General features: G+C 56.7%; 1 protein-coding gene across 1 annotated transcript; it reads right to left on the bottom strand.

Annotated features, from left to right (window-relative positions):
• Nucleotides 1-2,736: 2,736 nt before the first annotated feature.
• Nucleotides 2,737-13,071, bottom strand: LOC102728333 (TBC1 domain family member 9B). Its single transcript, XM_031035173.2, has 10 exons — nucleotides 12,762-13,071; nucleotides 12,534-12,632; nucleotides 11,711-11,779; nucleotides 10,353-10,593; nucleotides 9,943-10,008; nucleotides 8,388-8,459; nucleotides 8,085-8,135; nucleotides 6,677-6,736; nucleotides 6,118-6,224; nucleotides 2,737-5,119 (listed from the first exon to the last, which is right to left on the bottom strand). Exons 2-10 carry the CDS (start codon nucleotides 12,594-12,596, stop codon nucleotides 4,433-4,435), a joined length of 1,416 nt encoding a protein of 471 aa, XP_030891033.1. The 5' UTR covers nucleotides 12,597-12,632; nucleotides 12,762-13,071; the 3' UTR covers nucleotides 2,737-4,432.
• Between the last annotated feature and the right edge of the window lie 6 nt (nucleotides 13,072-13,077).

The raw sequence follows: 13,077 nt of genomic DNA, 5'->3' as shown, positions 1-13,077 counted from the left end.
CCAGACCCCCGCGCCGCCTCGCGTGCGCGTGCGCTCTGCGCTTCGGCCCGCCCCCGCTCCGCCCCCTCCCACTGAGGCGTTCGGGCCTCTCTAGCCCGCCGACCGTCTCGGCGGTTCGTTGGGGGTACCTGTAGCCGTGACCCGGGAGCTCAGCGGCATTGTTGGGGTTTGCGTCAGCCAGGTCACCGACTTGCTGTCTGGGCCGGGCCGGCCCCCGTCTCTTCCTAAGCCCGCGTCTCCGCTGCGGCTCGCTGGGAAGACTGAAGTTGCAAGGGCAGGTCGTCCAGCCGCGACTCCGGGTCCGGCCTTTGTCCGCGCCGTTCCGTCTGCTGCTTCTGGTCGCAGACAGGGAGCGGGAGGGCGCCTCCCCGCCCCGGCCCAGCCCCTGGGGCTCGGGGTTGGAATTCGCGGGACCTCTGGGCGGAGGCGGCCTTTGGTAGCCGTTGAGCCTGCACCCCGAGGGCTGCGGCATCCAGGATCCCGGGGGGTGGCTCACCAGCCCCACGCTTCCCGGAGACGAGAAGCGGCTGTGAACGAAACCAGCGCCCCCGGGGAAGCCCCACGGCGACCCACTCTGGAAAGTTGGGGGGCAGGAGCCCTTCTGTCCCAGCCGCTCTGGGACGCACCCTAACGCCAGCCCGCGTGCCCATAACATAAACCATCTTGTTAGCGTTACAACACCGGATCCTGACAAGGATGTGGGAGAGGAACCCTTCTTGCCGGATTCTGGGAGAAGGGTCAGATGGAAAAACCATTACGGAAGACGATCTGGCAGTTACCCTACACTAAGAAAATAATCTGACTCACCCAGATTTATCATTTGTGTACGAGTGTTCACTGACGTATAACAGGAAAATGGAATTAGACGTGCTAAAGAATGGTCGCTTACTGTAACCCAAAATGGGCCATCACGCAGGTCCATTACAGAGAATCTGAGTCCGACGTGCAAATGCCGGCATGTGTATTGATGGAAAGCAGAGAAGTTACGAAGAGCACGTAATTTGAGTTAGGTAAAACCAGGCATTATTTATTTCCAGGAGCGGGGTGGAGGGTTTACGGTTATAGAGGATTTAAAATTGTTTATATTTTCCAAATTTTGCACAGTATCCTATATGAGAAAAAAACAAATTAGTTTAAAAAATTGTTTGAGGGGCTGGCTCCTGGGTGGCTCAGTCGGTTAAGCAACTGACGTCTGCTCAGATCATGATCCTGGGGTCCTAAGATCCAGCCCCCCTTCTCCGTCTCTCCCCCCCACCCCCGCCGCCCCGTACTCGCTTTCTTGTGGTTTTCTCAAATAAATAAATAAAATCTTAAAAAAAAATGAGAGGATGGATTTACAAACGGACTGTGGCCAGACCACATATGACAACCTTTATAGCAAGCAATGCCCAACGCCCCCCAAGCCAACCTACAACCTCTAGAGCAGACAGGACTTGGTCAATAACTGCCCATTTCCCTATATTCTGCACTTCCCTCTTCATCTCAGGACCAACCAGAGAAAGCCAATTACACTCCTCACACCAACAAAAAAGACACCCTTTTAAGGTAGCCAGCATCCACTTCCAGGCCAACAGCCTCTAATCAGAGCACACCTTAAGCCTTCCCTTGTTTTCACGCTAAGGCTTTCCCACTCCTCTACCTTTGAGTCTCTGCCAAATGCAAGGAATGATGGCTGACTCCTTTTCTATAGCAAGCTCTAGATATATAGTCCCTGTTCTCATTTGGGTGGTCTTTATTTTCACGTGTTCGAGTTACTGTGGCTGAAAGAAGAAGGCATCTGAAAAGAATGTTTTATGCTTAATGAAAAGAGCAGAATAAAAATTTCATGGGGCACCTGGATGACTCAGTTGGTGAAGCAGTGAAGCTATGATTCTTGATTTCGGCTCAGGTCATGATCTTCGGGGTTGTGAGATCCAGCGAGAGCACAGAGTCCGCTTCAGATTCTTTCTCTCCTGCTCCCTCTGCCCCTCCCCCCCATGTGCATGCACTCTCTCTCTAAAATCTTAAAATTTTTTCGTATGTGGTATGGGTTCAGGTTTGAAAAAGATGGTCGCTTACTGTAACCCAAAAAAACAGAAAAAAATAAACACAAAAATATTGAGTAATCTTAAATACTGGGAAAATTGTTTTTCTACTTTTCTGTATTTTTCCCTTTCTATAATAAATATGTAATCTTTAAAAATTCATATACTTTTCTTGGGAATTATAAAATTGACTTGCTTTGGCATAACATCACTTGGTAAGCAGTTTTAAAATATTACGTTTACTTACAGAAGAGAAGTATTTTTAAAGCTTTACTTGTATTATCCATCTATTTTTTAGTGTTACTGTTCTGGTTATTTTGAATGTCATTGCAGGTTGAATGATTAATAGATGAAAGTACTGTTGTACATTTTTGTATATTATTTTATCATATGAAAGGCTAGATTCCTGTTTTATATTCTTCTGTTTAATTTCTTTGGCATATTCTTACATTTAGACTTCTACATGATATGTAAAATACTTATCCAAATTTCACATTATTTAAATCTAATTATGATTTAAGACTTAAAACTGCCAACTTTGTGGGATTTTTATGTATATCTTTACTTAATTTCATTATGGCCAAGAATATGGTCTTTCTGATACGAACCCTTTGAAATTATGGCAAAGCATGTGGTCAGTTTGTGTAAATACTAGGAATGAAACTACATTGATTAACGACATTTTGTTGTTGTTAAGAAAGCAGTTATTCAGTTTCCTTGATGTTGTTTTGCTGCATTTATTGAGATGGGACCCAGCAGTTGTGAACAAGGTAAAATCATGGAGACCGTTATTTAAAAAACCAGCCACAAAACCTATAGATAGAAAGTAGATTAGCAGTTGCTTGGGGCTGGGGGTGGGAACAGCGATTGGCTGCACGTGGGGCGGAGGGTGATGGAAGTTTTCTAAAATTGCATTGTGGTGATAGTCGCTCAATTTTGTAAATTTACTCAAAATCATTGAATTATAACTCAAAATGAGTGAATTTTACGGCATGTAAATAATGCCTCAATAAAGCTATTAAATTAAAAAACAAAAACAAAAACAGGGGCACCTGGGTGGCTCAGTTGGTTAAGCATCTGACTTTTGATCTCAGCTAGGGTCTTGATCGCAGGGTCGTGAGTTCAAGCCCTACACTGGGCTCCAGGCTGGGCAGGGAGCCTACTTACAAAAAAAAAAAAAAAAAAAAGGAAAAACCCCCAGCCCCAGATGTACCTTTTTTTTTTTTAAGATTTTATTTATTTATTTTTGAGAGAGAGAGCGTGTGAGCACGGGGAACTGCAGGTAGAGGGAGAAGCAGGCTCCCCGTCGAGCAAGGAGCCCGAAGTGGGGCTTGATCCCAGGACCCTGGGATCATGACCTGAGCCGAAGGAAGACGCTTAACCAACTGAGCCACCCAGGCGCCCCTCAGATTTATCTTTCAGTAGAAGAGATGCCCCACGTGATAGGGGTGGGGAGAGGGGTGAACGCTAGACACTGATGATCAGCTCTTGCTACAAAGCTAGGGGGTGCTCATGGCTCAGCCTGTCACCTGTGGCCCCACAGCAACTTGCTGAGCCCAAGTGCTTGCTGCAGCCCAAGCCCAGGCCAACACCTGCACCCACTGGACCCAGGCTGTTTGTGCCTGAGGTGCTTGGGACTCTCCCTCATTCTCCCTGGGGGCCTGAAGCCCCACCCCTGTGGGGGTCTAAGTGCCCAGAACCTCCAGAACATGGCCTGGGCCCCCACCTGCCTGGGAAGAAGCCAGAAGCCCAAGCAGTAGCTGAGGCCACATTAAGGCTCTGTACACAGTATGGTATTGATTTCTTTCGGGGGTTTATTAAGGCATTGAGCACAGTGTGATTTTCAGCCAACTGAAATGAATATAAGGAAATCTATCAGGACCTGAGGGATGTGCTTTTAAGGTTAATGGTGAGGCTGACGAGCTGAAAGAGCATTTAGAGTAACGCCCGCACGGCATCTGCCCCGGTGCACTAGACACTTTGTGCCCGTGTCCCTCAGCCAGGGGCTCAGGGGCTCCTAGAGAGCACCCTGATGCCCAACGGGATCCCCTGCTTGGTGCCAAATGGCAGGAAAGCCCCCCAGAGTACTCAGCTGCAGGACCGCCCCCCCCCACCCGCACCAGAGTGGAAGGTGCCGTGTGGCCTGGCCACTGAACGGGGCACAGAGGCATTGGGCAAGCAGGCCAGGACGGACAGCCTCTGACAGGACACAGGGACTGAGGCGGGTCCCACCAGGCAGGCAGGAAGAGGGGGCTGGGAGCCTCTGTCTGGGCCCAACTGGGGCTGTTCAGCCTTTTTTTCCATTTACAACTCACTGCATCTGGGGAGAACAGGAGGGGTGCGTCCTGAGGGAGAAAACAGAACAGGAGGGAGGAGGGGGCGAGGAAGAGAGACAGGCCAGGTCCCCGTCAGCCTGGAACTCCAGACTGTTCGAGGTCACTGGACGTGCTGAACTGTCTCTCCACCTTCTTTTGGTCCTTGATCTTGAGTCCAATGTCCACCCTCTTCTCAAAGAAGTTCACCAGAACGGACTCTGTCAGGATGGAGGCCAAGATCTGCTCGAAGGAGATGCACCAGTCTGTGTCGACGGTGCCCCCACCGCGGGTGGGGGCCGGGGGGCTGCGGGCCTCCGCGCCCACCAGCACCGTGTCGTCAGCCAGGTCCTCGCACTGCAGGGAGCCTGTGCTGACCACCGAGTAGGAGGACATGGACATGTCGTCTTTGGTCTCATCATCAGACAGCAGCTGCGAGGGGGAGCCCCGGCCCTCGCCACTGCCCCCGTCACCCACCACCTGGCTCTCCTGGGGCGCTTTCCCGAGGGGGTTGTCTCCCCCTGCTCTGGCCTGGGGGTCACCGGCAGCTGGAGGCTGAAGCTCCGGGGCTGGGTCCTGTGCGGGGTCAGGGGCTGGTGGCTCGTCATCCTCGGGGGCACCATCCCTGGGCTTCCTGCCTGGCTGGGCGGAAAACTTCTTCCCCACCTCGCCGATGCGGAGCAGCAGGCTGGCCACCGTGGCGATGGCGTGATACAAGTCCTGCTCCATGGGGTCCTCACTGAACATATTGTACAGCGTCTTGCACAGCTCAATGAACTGCTCCTTTTCAGGGAGACACAGAGAAAGGGTGGGGAGACGGCGAAAGATGGTCAGACGGGCCTGGGATCAGCCAGACTGCCAGTGCTGGGCTGTCTTGTTCGTGGTCTCCAGGCCTGCGCCTTGCTGTGCCCATTTCACAGACCAGGACATGGAGGCGCAGAAAGGGACAGCGACGCGACCAGTATCACACAGCCTTAGAAGAGCTTTCTCTTCCAGCTGCCTTTCTTTCAGCACAGACAGTGCTGGGAGCCTCTCCCTGTCCCTATCACAGTGCTGCTGGCTGAGCCAGACCGAGTTCTATACCACTTCCCAGACCCAGGGGCTACAGGACTTCTTCAGTGTGTTTCAGAATCGCCTTGAGTTTTTCATCTTCGACCAGGTGGAGGGTGAGGACAAAACAAGCACAGCCTGGGTCCGTTGAGGGGGTGGGGAGGTCTGACACCGCACTCAGGCCTCCTGCCTCGCTCCATGGGGCACCCCATTCTTCAGGATGCAGGTGAGAGACGCCCAGACTGCAGGTGCCTCTCTGGGCAGGGCAGGGCTGTGGTCAGGCTGCGGCCAGCGCTGAGACCCTTGGCAAGATGCCGGGCTCCCGACCCAGAGGCCAGCGCCTGAACAAAGGGCGGTGGGTGGAGCAGGCCTGCATGAGCACGGCAGCTGGGAGGGCCTGGGAGGAACAGGAGCACTGGGGGGATGACTCGTAAAGGGGTCGTGTGGGCCTGTGTGTCAGAGGCTCACCTTCCCTACTGCCTCTCTGCTGCATAGATACTGACGGAATGTGAACGAGCCATCGCCAGCAAACACCACCCAGGATAAGGCCCCAGAACAACTGGCCTGCTGTCCTTCTGGAATCGTCCCTGACTGCTGTCTGACTAGCAGGTGCAGGAGGTAGGCAGGCGAATTTCCACCCTCCAGCGGGCACTGGGAGGGAGGGTGGGGAGCCGCTGGATGGGGGGAACCCAGCCTCGGAAGTGTCTGTTGTGGGCTCTCAATGGGCCTACCTGGTTCATTTTGGGAAGATCCTTAATCGTCTCCTTCTGAACCTCTTTCTCTTTGGCCCACATGCGAAGGTAGTGCCGATAGTCGGGAGGGCTGGTCCCCTTCTCCTCTGTGTATTGGGAGAAAAAAAAAATCTGTCAGATCGAGCTGGAGGCCGGTAGCAGGCGGTGAGCAGGTTTCAGTTTTGTCTGGCATAGGGTTACCTGGGCCCTTTTATGAAACACCCCGGTATTTGGGGAGGTGGCAGTGGGAAGAACACTCCAGAACACCCGGATGTCTCCCCTGAGTTCTTATGCTAGGGTAAGGCCTGAGCTGACGAAGAGGGCCCCAACCTGTCTCCCCCAAGATGGCGAAGGAGGGACGTGGAGGCTGCAGAAAGCAGGTGCCCTGGAATGAGGTGGCAGTGGGGTGTGGGGGGTGTATTCACAGCGACAAGAGAGTCAGGCCTGGGGCTGATGAGCGTGGCTTCCCCTGGCAGCTGGCTTCCCTGGGTGGGGGCCCCGCCTGCAGGGAGGAGCCCCAGGATCTGCATCGGCACTGGGAACAACGGCCTGCCTGTACCTCTTTTTTCTTGGCCGTCGTCGTTTCCGCCTCCCTCTTGCTCTTCCTGCCGTAGTGTTTCTGGACAACCGGAAAAGAGAAAGCACACAGGGAATACCCCTGTGTTGCGGCTGCAAACCTCGGAGGCCTGTGAGCAGCCCCGTCCCATCTCCTGCAGAAGCAGAAGCTCAGGGCCTGCTCGCCTTCTTCGCCTGCTTACGGGGAACCAAGGCGCCGCCAGACCCGCCTTCCTCTCTGCCAAAGGAATATAAGTCTCGACCCTCGCCGAGAAAAAGCCCGAGAACTAGTTTCTCTAGTGTCTGCTGAAAAGGGTCAAACCCAAGGCGGTCCTGATTCTCAGTTCAACCCTCCACCAACCACCGCACTGACTGATGAGGAATTGTGTGTACGGGAATTCTGTGCCGGGCACCGTATTTCTTAAAGTGACACATTTGCTGGAGGTGGCCCACACCGTCCCCTGTGGGGCCCATGAACATGGGGAGCAGCAGGTGGCTCAGCTCTCCCAGACCTGCGGGCCACAAGGCCGCCGGGGGACCCTGGTGGGTGGCAGCCTCCCAGCGCTGTTGGCGATGGCGGGGAGTCTCTCTGCGCTCAGGCTTCTCACTGCCGAGTGGAGGCCCACTGCCGGGGGCTGCGTGCAGTCTGAGGACAGGGCTCTGTACCCCCGGGCCCCCGGGGAAAGCTGGGAAGGGCCCGTGATTTTCCCAGATTCTGAGTGTAACAGAAGACCCATCTGTTTCTTTGGATCGTGCACCTGAGGCTTCCTATCAAGTTCAAATTAAGCCTTCTGACACCACCAGCAGGCCTGCCTTGGCTATCTGGATACGCACTGTGTTTCTCTTTTGGCCGTGTATTATCCTTGCTGGGTACTATCTGCCACGAGGACTTACAGGCTGGGGTTTTAGTCAACCCCAGGCCCGGAATGCCCCATCACCCTGGATCTGATGCCCCCAACGGGCTTTACATGTAGCAAGGAACGCCTTCACAAAGGCACTCAACAAATATATCTTTCCTTAAGCCCATCTAAACACCTGGTCATGTAGGCCATGAGGACATTTTCCACCGCCCTCCTCCACCTGTCCGTTTCACACTGTGGCCACGATGGCGTCTGGGCTTTCTCCCATGAGCGTGATGATGGAATACTGTTTGCGTGCGGCCGCGGAGCTGAGGCCCCGGTGCCGTGCCATGCGTCCTCATTTACTAGCCCCCTCGACAAGCACAGAGGCCGCCCCTCTCCTCCCCAGTAAGCTGCGGCTTGGTCCTGGGTCCTCCTCGGGAGTCATCCACACAGGAGGCATCCCTGGGACCAAGCGTGTCCAGGCCTCCTGACCATGCGGGGTGGGGGGTGGGGGTGTTAGGCAGACGCAGCCCAGCACAAAGCAGGTGCCCCTGACCCCCAGGGACTGACCTTGAGCCTCCCAGGGCAGGAAAAGGTCCAGATCTGAGGCCAGAGGAGATGCTGGGAGAGCAGAGGAGTGGATGAGAGAGGGAGGGAGAAGCCAAGGTCCAGGAAGGCAGAGACAAGAGAAACAGGAGTGAGAACACCCCGGGGGGGGGGGCCCTCCCAGAGAGAGGCCGTTGCCGTCACCCGTGGCTCCCCAACACAGCACGCTCCCCAAGCCCACCAAGGGCTGTGGGCTACCTGTGCGGGGCCCCACGACGGCCCGGCTGCAAGGCCAGAGGCCCCTGCACCAGGGTCGGCGGCGCTCACCTTCTGAGGAGCTGTCCTCAGTGAAGTAGTGGGTCGCTTCCAGGGCTGACTCGGCCTCCTCCGGGCTCAGGGCTGTGCTCAGAGGGAAAGGTGAGTGAGGGCAGGCCCGGCTCCCCGCGTGGCGTGCCCCGCCGCCTGCCAGGGCCCATGATACGGCATGGGGTCAGAGTAGTAACGATGATCACGGATCCCGGGTAGTGTTCCTTTCTTGACTTTCATGTTGTGTTTGAGAACGTCACATGTAGCCCATCTAAACACCTGGTCAGTGCAGCTGGGAGTCCAGTGAATGGCCAGCCCCCCCCTTCACCACCCCGCTGGTGGGGTGCAGAGCACTCTGTGGGGACCAGGCCCCTGCGGGCAGCCACGCAGGCACCAGCCACGCACAAGGGACTTGCTCTTCTCACTCTATGCATCTTGGGCATCGTTCCACATTGGTACGTTCTTTGTGATGAAGTGGTCCCCAGGGTTTCGAACCCACATGGTTCTGTGGGGGGGGGGGCTCATTCTCCCCACCGTGCGGTCGGGGATGACAGGGGTTGAACAGGTGGCACTTGGGGGAGGTGGCAGGGTGTGGGCTGTGGGCTCCGGGAGGCAGATACAGGTGCCTCGGGAGTTGGCAAAGGTGGCCCCACGTGCCCTCACCTGGAGGACCCCAGCCCAGTGGGGTCTGCCCAACCCAGGCCTTTCCCTCAGCAGAGTCAGACATGGCTGGCACCCACCTTCCCTGGAGGCGTCCCTGAGGCCAATGTCCCGTGTTGGATTCCAGGTGAGATCACCTGTGTCAAGGCCTGGGGCTTCCAGTTCTGGCCACACAGAACCACCCCCCAGGGGAGCTTTAAAACTGCATTCCGGGCCAACGAAGTGATGGCCTCTGGGGAGCGCACAGCGCCGGTGTTCCAAACACCATTCTGCCCCCTTGGACGCAGCCGCTGACTCCCTGGGGCAGTTCGTGAACAAGAGCAGGGACCCAGGGTGGCTCCACCCCAGAGCAGAGCGCCCCGGGCTAGAACTCTCACCTGCCTGAGTCTCAGTTTCCCCCCTGAAAACGAGGGAACCTCATCTTGGAGAACTCCCCATGCTGGGCAGGGTGAGCTGGGCGCACACAGCGGGAACCCACAGATTATGGGATCTGGCCTGGGGACCAGCTGCCGGTCACCCTTCTCCCCACCCTGTGGCCTCTCAGTGTCCCCAGGAGGCTCAGGCAGAGTGTAGAGAAGCCAAGGGAGAGCAGCCCCTGTTCATGGCTGCACAACGGGGCTACCCAGCCATTCTGAGGGCCTCGGCAGTGCCCCCAGGCTGAGCCTCTGGGGATCAACAGGAGCGGCCGGTGACCCACCTGGGTCCCCCTCAGCCAGGCCGAGTCGCCTGAGACACTCCCTCTCAGGTTATGCCCCCGTCCCAGGGCTCCGGCCTCCTCCTCCCGCTCTGCCAGGATGTGGAGCCCCCCGGGCTGCCTGAGGCCCAGCAGCCCACAGAGGCCTGTGCCTTGGGACGCTGCAGCCCCCCCTCGGTACACGAGAGGCCCTTGCTGGTGGGTCGGGGAGGAGGCTCTCACCTGGGGGCAGATGCAGCTTGTACAGTGCCTTGAGCTTCTCTGTCAGGTCCCCACGGTACAGCCCACCTGCACAGGGAGGCCAGTGAGGAGGCCTGCTGGCAAGAGGGCACCAAAGCCCCCCGGCCAGTCCACACTGGAGCCCCTCCCCTTCCCAGCCTGACTCTCCTGGAGAGGTCCTTGGGCCCCAGGCCTCCCACTTGCCCCGGAGCTTTGCCCTTCTCAGGGTCGCCAGACCCACGCTGAGCAGCCCTGGCCCGGGGGAGGTGAAGTGGAGGGGAGGACCCCACTGGACCCCCACATGTTCCCAGTGAGAAAACTGCCCTTTCCATATCAGGGGTGCTGTTGCAGGGGGAAGACTGGCTGGGCTGGCATCTGGAGGCCTCTTGAGCAGGGGCCCTGGGGCTACTCACTCATCCCCATCACAAACTCCTTGAAGTTGATCAGAGAGTCCTTGTTTTCATCCAGGAGCCGGAACATGCGCCCAGCCAAGACTGGCGTGTGGGCGCCGCAGGCCCAGGGCGTCAGGCTGGCGAAGAGCTCTCGGAACTGGCTTGCGTCAATGCGGTACTGCTCCAGGTAGGGCAGGCTGGGGTCCCGACGCACAGCTGTGGGCCGGCTGCCCCCCCAGTACTGACTTGCCAGGTGCTTGGCCTGCAGGCGGCACAACGTGGTGAGACGGCTGGGCCTCCCAGCGCCCCGGCGCTTAGGACCGCCCAGCTGGTCAGTGTGTCCTCCCCGCTCCGCTGTCCCGAGTCCGCACAGTCCCGGGGCTGGGAGCACCGGGCCCGACACAGCATCTCCCAGAACCGCCCACACGAGCACCATCAGCCTCTTGTTGACAGACGCAGGAGCGGAGACACAGCCCCAGGGCTGCTGGCCACAGCAGGTCACAGTGGTGAGAGGCGGCACTGCCTGGACCGTTCCCACCGTAAGGCTCAGGTATGGCTGCCAAACCAGAGGCCACAGGTAACCGACAACAGGCGGTCTGGACTTAGCTGTTTCTGCCTGCTCTTCACACCTGTTCCCCTTCTTCTGTTAACAGCACCCGAAATTTTTTGGGAGAGCCCCTCCTGTCCACATCAGGCCGTGGGGTGGGCGCATGGCCTAGATTTGGCTCAACAATAAACACCCTCCTATAGCCACAGCACCTAACCTGAGTTAGTCCAACAACTAACCCTGGATTTTTTGTTAAAACCACTTGGAAAGAAAAGGCTCTTTCCCCTGAGAGAGCGGGATGACCCTGGAGCTGCAGACGACAGTCCTGCCATTCTGTAGGAAGACCAGTCCAGAGGACATCTGAGGTAGGGGAGCTTGGCAGCACATTTAAGCCCCTTGATCCAGCCATGCCTGAAGGTGTGAATTCCTAGGCTTTCCAGTAACATGAACCAATGCATTCCCTCTTGTGTAAGCTTACTTGAGTGGATTTTCTGCCACTTAAGAAAGTGTCCTGCCGAAACTCCATGAAGGATTAAATTCTACCACACAAGGTTTGTGGCAACTGCATCTGAAGATGCTTTTAAATCAATTTCTCAGAGCACCTGGGTGGCTCAGTCTGTTAAGTGTCTGTCTTTGGCTCAGGTCGTGATCCCAGGGTTCTGAGATCGAGCCCTGCATTGGGTTCCCTGCTCACAGGAAACCTGCTTCTCCTTCTCTTCCCTGCTCATGCTAATAAAAATCGACTTCTCCTCTGGCAGGAGCTTGCTGCACCAAGGACGCACTTAGGGGACTAGGATGGGGTATTGGGTCTGCCCTCGCTCTTGGCTGTCACCTTAAACACCATGTAAAGGTCCTCCAGCTCTTCAATTGAGAAACCAATGTCCCCAGGTATAGCTCGGACCTAGAAGAAAAGAGAAACAGCGTGTACTGACGGATTCTCAAGTTCCAGGTCTCTGAGAGAATCCCCACGGGACGAAGGCTAACACAGACCATCCTGGTGAGGTTGCCGGCTGGCCAAGCCCTCGATGGCAGTCCATTCAGGGAAGGAGGTATGGACCACACGCTTATCCCTGGTCACACATCCCACCACTCAGTCCACACTCTCCAAGGTCCTTCTTGGTGAGCGCTGGGGGGGCCTTTCTGTCCTGAACACCCAGTCAGGGACACAAGGTGAGGGGCAATCCTGTAGTGACTGCTGTCTGGATCCTTGGAAAGACTCTGGCACTGGCTCTCCGGAAGGTGTCCTAGAACTTCCCAATAAATGCTCTCTCCAGAGTTGGAGAGGACAAAGGCTTATAGCAGAGGCACAGTGGGCTGGATAGGTGGGGGGTGGCCGAGCGCCGCTACCCAGGGGCAGGGGCGAAGCCAGCAGGCTTCAGGGCTCAGCCCACAGCAGGAAGACTCTTGGCCTTTAGGCGCTGGGGGGGGGTCAGAGAAGCTTTGCAGTGACCAGCCCAGGAACAGAAAACAGTGACCAGGCCTCTCCCACTTCCTCAAATTTGCACCTTCACTCCTGGATTCCAGTCCCACACGACTGGACTAGGGGGCTCTGTACCTGGCCCTGTGGGCAGGAGCAGCCCACCTGGGTCACGACCCCCGCCCCACCCCCCACCCCCCAGCAACCTGCGGCCGTCAGAGCCCAGCCCTGTCCGTACCACGCTCCGCTTGGCTGTGTCCTCCAAGGACTGGATCACTTTCAGCCTCTGTTTAAACCGCATCTGTTCGATGTCGTCGGCCCTCAGGCTGCTGAATTTCTACCGGCCGGAGGGGACTCAGTGAGATAAGGCAGAACCACAGAGCAGAGAACTGCCCCGGGCCACGGCTGCCCACCCCCACATGCCCAGCTGGGGCAGGCCGGCCAAAGAGCCCCAGAGGGTGCTGACCTCATAGGACACTTTCAGGAGGTCGAAGATGTCCACTTCTGCTGGCGGGTCATCCCCACTAGTCAGCAGGGCATGGAGGTGTGGGATAGGAGGAGAAACACTCTGCTTGTTGACCACGTTATCCAGGTATCTACAAGGATTAAAGGACAGAAGGCTGGACCCCCCACAGGCAACGGGGGTCTCTCTCCTACTAAGCAACGTGGAGGGACCTAATCTGCCTAGACTCCCAATCAAGAAGCGAGGGTGCTGAGGACGGGGCACCCTCCAGGAGGGCAGGAGAGGAGTCCCTGACTCTGTGCGGAGGGCAGGCAGAGGC

Source organism: Leptonychotes weddellii, chromosome 7 (assembly GCF_054177405.1).
Source record: "Leptonychotes weddellii isolate Sample4059 chromosome 7, ASM5417740v2, whole genome shotgun sequence".
NCBI classification, from domain to species: domain Eukaryota; kingdom Metazoa; phylum Chordata; class Mammalia; order Carnivora; family Phocidae; genus Leptonychotes; species Leptonychotes weddellii.
This window is presented reverse-complemented; position numbering and strand designations above follow the sequence as displayed.